The 15,108-nt window shown below is 40.2% G+C and overlaps 1 protein-coding gene across 12 annotated transcripts in view; it reads right to left on the bottom strand.

Annotated features, from left to right (window-relative positions):
* The window catches only part of vav2 (vav 2 guanine nucleotide exchange factor), a 256,224-nt gene extending 248,496 nt beyond the window's left edge, over positions 1-7,728 (bottom strand). For all 12 annotated transcript variants that reach the window (XM_051938884.1, XM_051938886.1, XM_051938891.1 and 9 more), the window contains exon 1: positions 6,384-7,728. In XM_051938884.1, coding sequence (XP_051794844.1) covers positions 6,384-6,587 — 204 coding nt within the window. In that variant the 5' untranslated portion in view covers positions 6,588-7,728. The remainder of the gene's footprint in view (positions 1-6,383) is intronic.
* Between the last annotated feature and the right edge of the window lie 7,380 nt (positions 7,729-15,108).

Raw genomic sequence — 15,108 nt, 5'->3', positions numbered from 1 at the left:
ACCGAGAGAATGAGAAGTGAAAAAAAGAAAAGAAAAAACACTGCCGAACACACAAAAGGCTTCCGAGAGCATACCACAGTCTTGTCTTTCAGACGTAGCCTGAGGCGTTGGATTCTGGATACGTACACTTTGAGCTCCAAAGTGTGTGCAAACACCAGCGCTCATTAACCATCCGTGTGCAACCTTGAGGTAACGATGAATAAACGGTAAAAAATAATAATATTACAACGGATTTATATGGATTTATTTGACCACATAAATAAAGGTCAGTTACATGGCTTTTCTGCAAGATACTTCACTTCCTCCATGCACAATGGTTTAATCTCCTCTTTCTCCTGATCTAGTTTGGTTAGTAATTCTGTGCTCTATGCCATGATATAAATAGATGATGTTTTTGGTACCTGTTCATGTCTGTATGCTGAGATTTACTGTGGACAGACATTTAGTTTTATTAACCTGGACAGAATAAAGAGGAAATGAGGAGTTTTTCAAATTTTGCATGTCAACACCAACATACCAGCTGTTAATATTAGTTTCCATTCTATTAGAACATCAAGCTCTTATAGCTCCTACTGCTTCATGAATATCACACTGAACTTCCTCCCTTTAAAGTGGAAAGATTCATGCACAGGTGTTTCCCTTTTCAGCTACCTGAATGCACGTTTTCCACCATTATTTATTCACTCACATTCTGTCCTGAATGCTGATTTTGCAGTACGCTTTCTCATTTTCATGCTACTGTTATAAACACATTCAAATCCACAAACCAACCACAGTCCTCTTTCAGCTTTGTAGAAGTAACAGGCTCCAGGCTGCGACCAAAATGGTTGAATTTGCAACCTTTTTTTGATAGTGTGCGAGTTAAAATTTCAAGTGGTTGCATTGGGCTAATGCATGATGATCATTCAGCTGTACTGATGACACTTTAACCAGCACAGGCAGCAAATGTGGTAACCACATTGGTGGAAAGTAACACTTTTACAACTTTGGTGTCCTGTGGTGTTTGCATTAAAAATGCAATCTTGTCGCCAACTATAACCGCCATTTATTCTGTTCATAGAAAAGAGCGCATGTTGAAAAAAATCACTTGGCTTCATCTGGAACAAATCTGACATTAGGACACCCTAATTTACTCTTTTCAAGGTCACTTTTGGTCACACACCTGTCTGAGCACCACAGCTACCAAACAGCATCTACCACAGCCTGCCATGTGGGGCACTTAGGGAGCTTTGGTAAATTGTAGCGTAAGATAAGAAAATGTTCAGCAAGTGATGTGTGTTGCCTTTGACAAGGTGGGAGGTGCAACCAAATGAGAAAGTCGGTCGTACCGGTGCAACCAGTGAAAAGGTTAGTCGGGAGCCTTGAGTAAACGTTAAGGTTTCTTGATCAAGGGGATGGTTTTCACAGGCCTGTATTGAAAGCAAATATTGGATGTTTACCTTTTTGCTTTAATACCTAACTCTGATCCTGTGCTATATTCACTGTTATATTCCATTTACGGCCATGTGGGAATGGATCTATCCCAGTGAGACGCTTGCTGCAATCCAGACAAGTCACCAGGAATGTCACATTCACACCCTTGTACAATTTACGGGCCAGTTCACCTAAACTACATGACTTGCAGGAGGAAAACTAAGCTCTTGGGGCCATGCACTAGGGCGACAGACTATTTTAAAGTCTAAAAAAACTGAAAAAACTCACCATAAAAGTTTGAAAGTGTCCAGAATCTGAGAGATTATGCCTTTGAATTGTTTGTTTTTCTTTGGTAACCATCCACAACACAAAGACATTAAGTAAATCATGACTTCTCAGGTCAGATAATTTTGCATTTATGGATTAACCAATTGCCCTAGTCATTTCATAATTGGATGCCAAGAGGAGAACAACTCCAGATCAGGTTAGATTTGAGTCCAAGACCTCCTTGAGCTCACATGGTGGCCAAGTACATTTACACCAAATCAAGCACACCCTCAAGAAACTTGCCAGAATTATCATCATGAACCCATTAAAATCTGAAATTCTAACATTCACAGAAGAAAAACTCTTTAAAATGAGGTGGCTGGTGGTAACACGCTGCACTTCAGCTGCAGATTCATTATCTGTCCACATGCCATTCTTTAACAGTACAGTGTGACCTCAGTGTTGCTACCATGGCTTCCCTTTGAGCTCTGCAGAATGGACACAAACACAGCGATAATAAACTGGAGCACAAACTAGGATCAATGCCAAACTTTTAAAAAGCATTATTGTCATTACGGTCTGTTAAAAGCAGCAACAGAGCAGCATTAATGGCTCACTAGAAAAAGGAGAAGCACATCCCTTTTGTGTAAATGTCACCCTTTCTCCAAAAGCTTTCATTATGATACAACATTAGAGGCAGGACATCAGACCAGAGGATCATATCACAGTCCTTTGGGGCAGAATCATGAGCCATGATCCAAATCAAAATTTAGCTGAACTCATGATCACAAAATTGATTGTGTGTGGATACAAAACGTATCCTTCCAACTCAAGGCTGAAGTCCCAACTCACAAATCTCTGCATCCTGTTTTTGCTCTGACTTTAGTTCTGACTGGAAGTCGTGATTTGTGTTTCTTCCACTTCAACAGTTCCTTCAGGATGTTGGTCTGTTCGCTGCTTTTCTTCATCCACCATTCTGTCTCCTGTTTACAATATAAGCTGTCAGCTTTCTACTATGGTGGTTGTAAATGTCATTCAGCTGTTCGTCTCTCTGGATGGTGTTTTGCCATCTCGTCATGGATGGACTTTATGGTGTCTTTTGTGTAGCAGCATATGAACCAGTTCTGGTTGGAGAGCAGAACATGAATGACAACTGCAGTCCATGATTGTAGATATTGGGGTTTTGCAGTTGCTGAAGAAGGCTGAAGTCGATCTGCATCTTTTACGACACTATCAAGGATATCTCCCGGTTTTTGTTTGTGGCGTTTCTGCAACGCAACCATCCCGTCGTGCTTCTTCATTTCTTGCCTGTCAATGAGATTTTACGTATTTATTTTGCGCTGTTGCTTTGATTTGGGATCTAGCAGAATTTGTCCAAGGACAAGAGACAAACCATCAAAACAGCTGGATGACATCAACCACCAACAGTAGCCTCACAAGCTTACAGGTAAGAACGCCAGAGATGCAATGGTTCTAACACTGTTGTCCAAATGTTCCAACTTCGCATTAACTACACAAAAGTGGTTGTGACACCTTTAGATGTATCTTGAAGCTGTAAATCAGTTTGTAGAACGAAGATGATGAGTGGACCAAGACTCGGAAAGAAGTGCCTTTTCAAGAGAAAATTTTTGGGAAAAAAGTGAGATTTGTGAGTTTGGGCTTTAGCTCTGAGTTGAAGCAGCTTTGCAGGTTTCTATCAAAAGTTCAAAGTGGTGAATTCAACTCATAAATTCTGACCCACAACATCATAACATGATGATTCTGGTCAGATCGTCCACCCCTAATCACAACCAGCGTGAACACTGGCTCCAATATTGGAGGATACCACAACTAAACGTCTACCAGGGAGAAGCACAACTCAATTTTGGAGACTATCAATCATTGCGAAAGTGGATCTGTTGAGAGGGAAGACAAATTCCGTCCCGAGCAAATAATGTAATCGCTCCGCTTCACCACCTCTTCATTTGGCTAAGCCACCGTCTGTGTGTTCGGAGTGTTAAAGCACATGCGCTCTGACCTTTTTCCTTATCATAAATCACATACTTCTGTTCTGCTGCCAGGATTTTGTTTAACCCAATTTGTCACTGAGGACACCCCCTTCCACCCTCACTGCAGATCCACTCAGTGGGACTGGGAGCACAGGATTAGTGGGTGGATCAAAGCATGCCATCCAGACCTCTCTCTGCCGCTCTCTCCCTTGTAATCATGGAAGTCATTGGCTTCTGGAGCTGATAAGTCGAGGCTACTGTTGGTTACTAGGCAAAAACGGGGACAAAGTGGAGACTAGCGCTGCAATTTAATTTATTTCAGTTGATTATTCGGCTTTTTTTTCTTTTCTTTCTATTAGGCATTAAAGTGTATGAAGTGTAAGAAAATAGGAAAAAATCTCTACCAGAAGTCCTCTGACATGCTGTTCTGACACCCAACTGGCGATTATATAAAACAGGGAAAGTAGCAATTCATTACCGAGAATCATCGAGAAACAGGAAGCAGACAATATTTCTTTGCAAATAACTTTCGAAATTAAATTCATCCAGGAAAATTGGTTTACTTTTCCCCCAAAACATCAAGGAATGTTTACTTGAAAGAGTCAGCCAAACCCAGTCAGACTGGAAGGCAGACAAACAGATGCAACACCCACACGCACACATTCACACATTATTATGACAGAAACGGGTCACAGAAGGTGTGCCAAGAATATCAGACAAATGTGCTGTCAGTGGGCAATCGCTCTCGTGTGATAGCCACTCCGGCCTCAGCGGGCAAAACAATAAGAATAACCGAAAAATGCTCTCCATTCACAGTTCCCGATTCCCAGACATCTCCGTAGTGGAAGCTCAGCAGCATTTCAGTTCAGGCTTCAGGGTGAATAAAAGTCAATAGAATTGTTTGCCACACTTTTACTCCTCTGCTGTGGTCGTGTAAACTTCTTGTGGCACTAGACACTTCCTCATATATCGGTTTTGGAAACATGAATGAACTGCAGTGCAGAGGGAGCTTTACAGAGGCAGAGGCGTGTGACATCTACGATCCAAGCCTCTGATCGTACCACCATGCAGAGTTTAGTGCTTCGTTTGAGTCTAATTATACACCACAATGGTTTCTCCTCTTTGAGTCTCTCCACAAAGGACCTACAGTAAACTTTAGTTTGTCTCGTCTACTGCTATATTATGTGGGTTAAACAACTCTAAGCTTGTTACGTCAGGGGAGAAACTACAGGTCCAATAACATTTTAAGGAAATAACTAATCCTAATATCAACATATAAGCTTATATTGTGGTGTGTGAGTATACAGAGTAGAGTTACACTGAAAAGGGTAAATAATGATCTTATTGTTTCTTAACTTTCCAGTCATGTACTTCAAAATGTTGTAAGCTTTTACCATAAAGACAAAGTGCACCAAAGTCTGCACAGATGTGACAGATGCTCTGCTACATGTGCTGCAGACACAGCTGACAGTACTGTAGATAATGTTAAACGATATGACGTCAATTTTCCATTACTCTTTTTCTGTATTGTGCTTGGTAAAATAAGACTTTCATTTCAGCAAATATCAGACAACACATATACCGATACGATACACATGTGAAAGACCAAAATCTGTCAATAAAATTGGCCAAATGTCTGGTTCTACTTTCACTGATTGATTTGTATGAATGAATCTATTGGTAATATATAAACAAGCCTCTCTGTAAAAACATTAAGAATATAGATGGGCATAAAACTGCAAAGTCTGGTGCAACATCAGTGAAGATTTCTGGCTCAGCGTATGAGAAAAAACTCCAAAGATATGTACTGTTATTGAAATCTACACGTGCAAACTGATAAAACAGAGTAAAAACACCTAAATGTGCGCTTTGGATGTTTACTTTTCATTAATATGACATTATGTCGTGGAAGCAAAATGTCTCAAAACTGGCCTTAAACCTCCACCACCAGATCAGTGGCTTTTGGAGAATATCAGCCACACTTAACTGATGTGATTTACAGCGCTTGTAACGGTGTTTCGCCTGAAGAAGAGCCACACCCCACTGGGGCTACAATAAAAGTTGAACAAAGGGAAAGAAAAACCGGAGCAAATTATTTAACCGATTATGTGCGAATGTTTTGCTCCTTCTTCCTTAAGCTGGCTGTTATCTTTGCTCATTTCCACTTCGAGATGACTGGATGATACTCAATTAACACCCTTCAGGGCAGATGTGAAGATAGTGTCTCTGCAAGCCAACTGCAAGTTTATTTAATTTTCCTGATAGATGGATGGCAATAAAATACCACAGCTCTTGAAATAATTGGAAATAACTTCATATTTGAGCGCTATTGGTGCCAAATAAGCACCCTGAGGCCTTGTAGATAAAGAACCGCCGCCTGGCTGTAAAGGTTTTTGTTCACCTGTGCAAATCTAAATAAAGCCTGCATGTGTTAAAGCATAAATTACTGTGTGTATGATGTGTTAAACTGCTGTATTATCGCTGACGGCAGCTCTGCACACTGCCAAGTCTTATTTCTGGTTAAAATCCCTGCATCAACTGGATGCACAACAACATGCAGCTTTCCAAACAAACAATGCAAACAACAAAACATCCCCAAAGCCAGTGGCTCCCTTGGAAACATCCAAGCAGAGTAATGCACATAACCAGCGCGCAAAGACATGCGCCTGGAGCTGGAAACCAAAAACCCACATCGCAAGTTCCACCAAGACTCACCTGTGACATCTGGGGTCTGAAATTGATCTCCTTCAGGTCCACCGATCCGGGGGAGAGGTTGTGCAACATCTGGCACAGCAGCACCCCGTCTCGCAGGGCCTGTGCCAAGTCGAACACGGCCGCCGAGGGCCACACGACCCGGTGGTTGGGAGGCAGGACCTTGCAGTCTATCAACCACCGTCCGCACTGTCTCCACTCCTCCATATCGGCTCCGGAGACTCTTCTTTCCTCGCAAAAAAAGACAAAAACAAAACCAAACCCGAGTCCTCGAAGTGGCTGAGCTGAAAAAGCGGTGTTTCACGGCGCACGAAGAAAATTGCACGAACAGGCACAGCGGTCGTTTCCTCGCCGGTTGTCTTAATCATTCACCTCTCAGCGTCGGTAATCAGGCGATTTCACAACTTTCTGTTAATCATATGTCACCGTGCTGTATCCACAATCCAGGCGCATGTCAGCTCTCCTGTCTGCTCAACATGAAGGCTGGGAAAGCACTAAAATAACAACACGGATCCACTTCAGCACACGGCGGCGATGGAAGCAGAAAACATCAATTTTCTCCTCTTCATTCTTAAAAAGTTTTCCCAGCGCATCCAATCTCAAAAATGAAATAGGCGTGAGTGGATGGTTGCGATATTGGCAAACAAGAACAGCTGGGTGCAGCGGTTTGTCATGTACCGACTTCTCCAGTGTCTCACATTTCAGTGAACCAAACAGCTCAGCCTACTGTGCAATGTGGGGAAAGAGAAGCAAAGCGCTCCAAGTGTCTGTTTAGATGTTGAACAAAAGCGGGGAGTCACCTACCCGCATTTGCATCTAACGTTTCCTCGTTCGGTTTAATGTCCACAAAACTTCAAGTTCCAGTGATTTCCAAGTGCAAAACAAGAAACGAGGACACGCAGAGAGGGTTTCCACAACGCCTGGCTCTTCCCACACTAACACTCCGCCAGCAGGGACGTGTCCAAAGGGAGAAAATGGGAAAAGAGAATCAGTGTTTATCCAGTTAATCTCACTTTGCTTCGCGCTTTTACGCACGACTCCAAAAACAGCGTGCGGGCAGCTCGGCTCTTTCTCCTGCTTTCTGCCTCCCTTCCGTTCACGTCCTCCACCTCTCTCGTCTCCCCTCACTCGTGCTCTCTCCGTGTTCCCCCCTTTCGGACGGAGATGTTTAACCGACTCCCAGCTCCCGACCAGAGCTGCAGAAAATCCACCAAAAAGCGTCCTGGGCGTTTTAGTCCGAACCCGGAGCTCCACTGGGCTCCCACGTGCTGATTATCTCATGCAAACTTCGAACTTGAATCCGCACTTTACTAAAGTGGCTCCGTACTCCCAGCAATCCTGACTTCCAGGGGAGGTTTCTTTGGAGCTGAGGGATTGCGGATGCGCCCTCTCACGGGTGATGCGCAAACTGCACGGGCCACTGACATAAGGGGATTAAAGGGACAACGAAAACACTCTGACTTTCTTGTTTTTGCTGTCAGATCAGAGCACACAGATGTTTCCATGCGGTTCTGTGCGGTTTGGACTTGTCGCACTGTGCAGGAGAGGATGTCAGGATGACTTAAAATCAGCATCTCTCTCCAAACAAAGTGGAATCTGTGCAGAATTGGACGGATAGCAGGTGTAGTTTGGGAGAAAGTAGTAAATCTCAATCAAAGGAGACTACAGGTGAGGAAAGGCATGTTTTTGGAATGACATATTCTCTGAATTGGGTTGTGGGTAATATATATGAACCATTTTTCTATAAAAAGCTTTGAAAATAGATAAATAAAATTGCCAAATTTGCTCTAAGTGCTACTAAAAAAGGAGATTTCTGATTCATGATTCCCTACATTTTTTTTAAATGAAAACCTGTATTTTAACTAATGAATATCACCATTAAACTTCCCCCAGCTGATTTGGACAGTTGCTTTTTGCTAGTTTGTTGTTTGTTTTGTATAACAAGGTTTGAAATGTTGTGTTTGTATATGCAAAGGAAGTTTTTATCTCATTAACAAAACATAATAAAATGAGCACCTAAGTGTGGATGTTTTCTTTTCACTGGTTGAAACAAAGACATGCTGCGGAAGCAAAATAGCCCTACTCTCCTAATTAACCACTGCATGAGAAAACAATGTTTTGTTGTTGTTGTTGTTGTTTTTTTTTTTGCCTGCAGTGTTTCCCCTGAAGTAGAATTGTGCAGCAGTGAAAGAAATACTCAGCTGCTTTACTTAAATCAACTAAAAGTTAACAAAAAATCTACTCCAAAAAAAACACCGACATTGGTATAAAAGTGCATATTTATCATAAAAACATACATAAAGCACTAAAAGTAAACATGCCTGCCCCCTTAAAATGACATAACTAGACTGTCAATGCATCAGTTCATAAGCAGCTTTTTCCAGATGTAGCCGCTCGAGGTGCAGCCAGTTTAACTAATGTATGTACACAGGAAAGTGTACAGCATTCCCCTCTGAAATGTGGTGGACTAACATAATAAAGTAGCCGAAATGTAAACTCTGAAATGAGTAATAGCACTTCACTTAAGTACCTTCACTTGAGTAAATGCACTTAGCAACTTTCCAGCTCTAGATTACTGTCCGCATCCACATGGTCATATTAACCCTTTGATGCACAAGTATGCAAACCGCCTCCTGTGTACAATATGGCTCAGAAATCTTCCTTCACACACGTTACACCTTTTGACATAAATTTACTTTGTCGTTTAATATTTGAGGTGTTTGCTGAATATCTTGTTGATTATCACAAATCCTGATAGCTTCGTGAGCAAACTCAGACCCTGTCCACACGTATCCGGATAAGTCTGAAAACGCATATATTTTTCTCCGATTCGGCCTGTCATCCACACGTAACCGGAGGTTTTTGGTTCTGAAAACGGAGGTTTTGAAAACTCCGGCCAAAGTGGAGATTTGGGAAAAACCCTGGGTTTACGTGTGGACAGTCATAACCGGAGTTTTAGGAGGCATTAATTGGATCATTTTTGACTCATGTTGTGTATCAAAGAGTTAAATCACTGATTTTGGAGTTAAAAGTCATCATTTGCAGGCATTAAAATGACTTCTTAGTTATAGCCAGAACTACACTGCTGATGACTCTAGGGGTATCTTCAGCATTATCTCAGCTTCAGATCACATATGTTTAAGCAGAAAGATGGGGGTGTTTAGAAGGTAAAGAGTGTTTAACTTAAAGACCCAACTAAGTTACATTATGAGAACTGCAAGATCCACTGTTTTCGTAAACTGACCCACAGTAAAGACTAAGAATTTGGCTATTTCTGAGTCTGCTGCTTTGATTTTGACCCTTTTTTGTCCTGTAAAAGTCACAACTTTATGGAGGGTTAAGAATACATCTCCAGAGAGGTCATTTGATGTAATTAGAGTATGAATGCCAACATAAACACTCTCAGATGTACAAACCAGCTGCAGTTATTGATGGACATCAGCCATATCTGCAGTACAGACATAATAAGCTATATAAGGAACAGAACACGATGTTTATGCTGAGATTCCCAGAATCACACATACATTTTTAACCTTTAGTTGTAGAGATCAGATGAGCACACACAATCTTTTACAACATCCTGCTGACAGTTGCTGTAAAGGGAAATAAAAACAACCACACCAGACAATCATTTACGGTACAGAATAACAGAAGACGAAAAGGTAAAATGAAAACGACCAGAGCACAGGGAGTGGAGAATTACCGAGGATGTGCGTTTGGATGACATTGCAACAGAAAACGCAGAATCCCTCACAGCCGTAGCTCTGATATAAATCACAGACTATATGAGAGAAATGTTCAGTGTATTCTTCTGGGGACGACTCTGTAATATTTGAAATAACATAATATAAACGTTTCTTCCCTGTTCCAGTAAATGGATTTGGTGTTGGTGGGGGTTTACAGGAACTTTCAGGTTCAGTTTAACTGATATAATCTACAGAATGTGGCAGAAAAACATACAACCACCATATTTACCATAGCGGGAGAAGCTCTCCACACTCCATGACGGTGAAAAATGTGACTTTCTTGTTGTGACTTGTTCCATCATACCTGGTGGCACCAAAAAGTCTGTTTCAAACAGACCCCGGAGAGTGGAAGTGACACTTTTCACATCATTTTTGTATTTTCCTGCACTGAAATCCAACACTGGTGTAAAAAACGGACTCCATCATTCAAATGTACGTCAGCTGCTTCACTGAGCTGTTGGTCACTGGTTGTCTTGATTAGAACCAAACCCTCCTACAGTGACAGGTCAAACTGCCTGCTGGGGAAAAGGCTGATGAGATTGTACTGACTGATGCTGGTTTCACGTCAGAGGTGGAGGAAGTACTCAGATCCTTTATGTAATCAAAAGTTCTAAAACACACTGCTAAGTCCTGTATTAAAAATGTTTCATAAGTAAAAGAAGATCAGCAGAATCAGGAAATTATACAGAAAGTACTGAAATTAAAAGTATTCAATGTTGAAAAGTGGCGCCTGCGACTGTAGATTATTTTATGCATCATTTTAATATCAGTGTTTTACTGCTGTACTGAAGCTAACTTTGAACTGTTTCGCTTTGCACTGCAGCTAATGACTATGTTGTGCTGGTTATTTTTCTCAATGGATTCTCTTTTTTTTTTTGCTTGCAAAAGTTATGAAAATAGTGAGAAAGAGCTCAAAGTGACATCATGTTTGTTTTGTCCACACCTCAAAATCAGCCAAAATGCATTAAAATTATTTAAAGGAATAACAGGAAATAGTCAAATTTGTGGAGCTGGAAGCATGAAAATTTTTTACAGATTACATACAAATACATTTTCTGGCATGCAAATAGTTGATTAACTGACTAATTATTTCGGTAAAAAGACTCACGTAAAGTGCAGCATGTGATAAAACATACTCAGTTACGTTCCCCCACTGCTACTATTTAGGTTTTACAAAGGCTGCTTCAAGTCAACACAACCTTTTATCACTTTAATCCCTCTAAAAAGTTAAGCAACATGCTTTAAAGTTTCTAGAGTCAAAATGTTTATGGAAACAAACTAGTCAAACAACTAGAAATATGACTCCAAATGAATATCAAAGCTGTCGGTTTGTGCTGCCCCCAAGTGACCAATTTAAAAATGAAATTTGAGCTAACTGGTGGAGATGTTTTTCACATACTTCACTGGAAATCAAATCTGTTTCTTCCTCTTTCTTATCACGAGAATGTATCATCCGCATACATATCTCCTCTTGTGATCCTGAAATCTTCATTCAGCAGCTCTTTGCTCTGAGTTTCTTTTCATCTACTCACATTTAGATCATTTGGGCTTGATTTGGTTTTTTGATTTTTTGTAGAATTGAGCACTTCCCCTGCTTCTTCTCCAAATCTCTCTAATCTTCCTTTATTTCCCAATGTCATCTTTTGTTAATAAAATAATCACAGTTGGTCAATTAATCACTTAATTGTCACTGACATCAATATGCCACCTGTTCCTTGTTAGGCCCCCTTTGTCATGTCTCATTACCTTCTCAACTCAGTCATCATCATTTCCCACCTCCAGATTCCCGCAGGGACGTTTACACAATTTATCTGCAGGCATAAAACTGAGCAGCAGAGCAAAAAAAGTGATTTCCTGTGCTCTCTTTTTGTGTTTGAAAGAGGATTTGTTAGATTTAAGAATTGGAGATCTGTACAAAGAACACCTCCAAGCTCAATTTTGCCATTATCAGTATGGAAATGTGAGTTAGCTCACATACAGGGCTCAGGTGGCCAAATTAAACTCTTTCTTGTGCTTATAATTTAGTTCATTTTCACAGCTAGAGATAGTAAGCAGTGAAATTTGTCTATCTTTTGCCATCACTGGCCACCAAGACATAACAGGCAGGGACACAGTGCAGAGAAAATAGTAGTGGTTACTTTTACTGTCCTTCACTTCATATGAACAGTGTTTTTCAAGGGGTTTTGGAAAATATTAGGCCCTCAAAAGCAGAAGCTACCCTTTTCTTTTGCTGCAGGATGTTGTGACTGTTCACAGCCTCATGCAAGCTTCAAATGTTCCCCGTGGCACCTGGAGGCCAGATTTCTGACAAAAAAAGGACCAGATGTACATCTTGTTTGACACCAAGTCAAAATCAAAGTCAAATGTATTTATAAGGCACATTTACAAACCACAGCGCTGTACAGCCAACACGGTCTCACGGGGATTCGTGAAACTGTTACGTAAATTTTTTGTTTCTTTTTCGTGCGCACCAACACGATTTCGTCATGTTTTTCGTGCCGCTCACCACGAAATGTTTTTCGTGTTGCTCACAACGAAACCCGCTGTGGTAATCACAGCTGAAAGTGGTTTATACCAGCGGATTCATGACGATCTAAGCTGTCCATCGGCGTATACTGCTTGTGTGATCGCGTTTGCGGCCACCGGCCGCCGGACATTCTTTAAATTCCTATGCAAATTGGTAAGTGTACCACCGGGTTATGGTTAGGTTATGGTTAGGTTATGGTTAGGGTTATGGTTAGGGTTATGGTTAGGGACGATGTCATGCAAAATATAGCGTTGGATTCGCCATGGTTTTACATTAAAAATATAATACACACATTCGTTTGAAATACGTTCTGGGTGGCACGAAAAGTCCGCCGTTTAAAATACATTGGTGCGCATTTCGTGGTGAGCGGCACGAAAAACATGACGAAATCGTGTTGGTGCGCACGAAACCGAAACAAAAATTTACGTAACAGTTTCACGAATCCTCGTGAGATCGGGCTGGTACAGCAGGTGCTACGGCACAACAAAACACAGTGATTATGAAACAAATTTGAATAGAAAGATAACACAAAAAGAAGATTAAAGAGTTGTAGCACAATAACCAATGAAGTCAAGGTGTCAAGATCAGCTTGGATCAGTGAAACACTGTAAATAGTGCTCCTCTCAATACAAGAAAATTTTTTTTTAAAGAACTTTTATCTTGAAATAAGTGAAAAAAATCTGCCAATAGAACAAGTAAATAATGGCTTGGTAAGATTTCTTTAAACAAGATGTGATATTTAGAACACTGATATCTTAAAATTAGCTGGGAAAACTTATTTTAACCTATATTTTACCAGGATTGACAAGCTTAGGTGTCTTAACCCTCCTGTTGTCCTCATTTACAGGCACCAAAAAAAAACTGTTTCCTTGTCTGAAAAAAATTCAAAAATTCAGCAAAAAATTCCCCAAATTTATAAAAATTCGCAAAATCTTCAGGAAGAAAATTCCTTAAAAATGTCCCTAAAAAGTTTTATTTAAAAAAAAAATCTCCAAATTTGGCAAGAAATAAATTTTTAAAAATAAAAAAATGAAAATTGGAAATATTTTCATAAAATGAGTAAAAATCTTCCAAAAAATCATAAAAATATCTAAAGTGATTACATATATATCAGTAAAACTTCTAATATATTCCTGAAGAACATTCAGAAAAGAAATCTGATTTTTTTTCTGAATGATCCTCAAGAAACATTTTGTTTAGCATTTCTTTCTCTTTTTTTTCCAACCAAAAAAATGTTCAAAAAGTTCCCAAAAATTTTGAAAATGTGGAAGCTTTCACTGTGAAAATATATACTATTTTCCACATTTTTAAACTTTAAAACGGGTCAATTTGACCCGCAGGATGACAAGAGGGTTAAACTTATTTTCAGTTTTCTTGTAAAATTCAACTCAAAACAAGATAATTTCAAGATTGTTTGACTAAACCAGATATTTAAGATGCACTGTCTTAAAACAAGTCCCTCCATCTTGCTGAAATGTCACTTGTTAAGTGAATTTATCTTCAATCGAGTGGGATGAGACATTTTGACTAAAAATAATACATATAGACTAAGATTTTGAGTTTTTGCAGTGAAGGAGTTTGTTTGATTTTAAAATTTCTAAAATCTGAGCAGCTCCTATGAGAAAGTAAGCTGTTTCAGAGATTGCGAGCACAATCTGCACCACAGTAAGGACCCAATCATCTCTATTTTTGGGCCTGGATCTCAGAACACCCAAGATCATGTGGTAGGTCAATCTCTATGATGATGCAAGATTTCTGCTAAATAAAGTGGTCCCAACCCATTTGAAGCCTCAAAAACACACAAAAAAATCTTAAAATCTATTATAAAGCAACTGCATTTTGTATTGTTCTGTAGAAACAACTGCTATTCACCCACATTTAAGAACTCACAGTAGTCTAAACAAGTGATGGATCATTTTTTCACAGTTTTGGGGACAGAGTTTGGTCTTCTCTTGGCTGAACGTCTCATCTGAGCTGAACTGTCTGCCAGATTTGAAAGAGGCATAGAAGATCCCTCCAAGGCTTTTCACTCAAGATTGTTGGCATATAGTCAAAGGGCCAACAGTACCATTAGAAAAAACTTTGAGAGTGGTTTCAGGGGTTGGATACATATGGAATTCCAGATAAGACTGGACAACGGTCCTTTAAGATAACCTACAAATGAAAATTCAGCTGGATGTAAAGTCTTGGTACCATTCAGTGGAATGTTTCCCATCACGCGTAATTTCATACTGCTCATGACTTGGTTGGCAAGACAGATAAGGAGTCTGAGGTGGGTTTGCCCGCATATTAAACAAGTATGGACATGGTCAGTCTTTTGAGAACACCAGTGCTATACAGTGGGTTCTGGCTGAGTGTTCTTGAAATCACCTTAGGCCTCTGGTACGCCAGGTTTAAAATTATCACCGTAGAACCACCAAAAGACCAAAAGTTATTGTGGAATCACTTGGAGAAG

Source organism: Acanthochromis polyacanthus, chromosome 18 (genome assembly GCF_021347895.1).
Source record: "Acanthochromis polyacanthus isolate Apoly-LR-REF ecotype Palm Island chromosome 18, KAUST_Apoly_ChrSc, whole genome shotgun sequence".
NCBI classification, from domain to species: domain Eukaryota; kingdom Metazoa; phylum Chordata; class Actinopteri; family Pomacentridae; genus Acanthochromis; species Acanthochromis polyacanthus.
The sequence above is the reverse complement of the archived record's forward strand: the minus strand, read 5'-3'. Positions and strand labels throughout refer to the sequence as shown.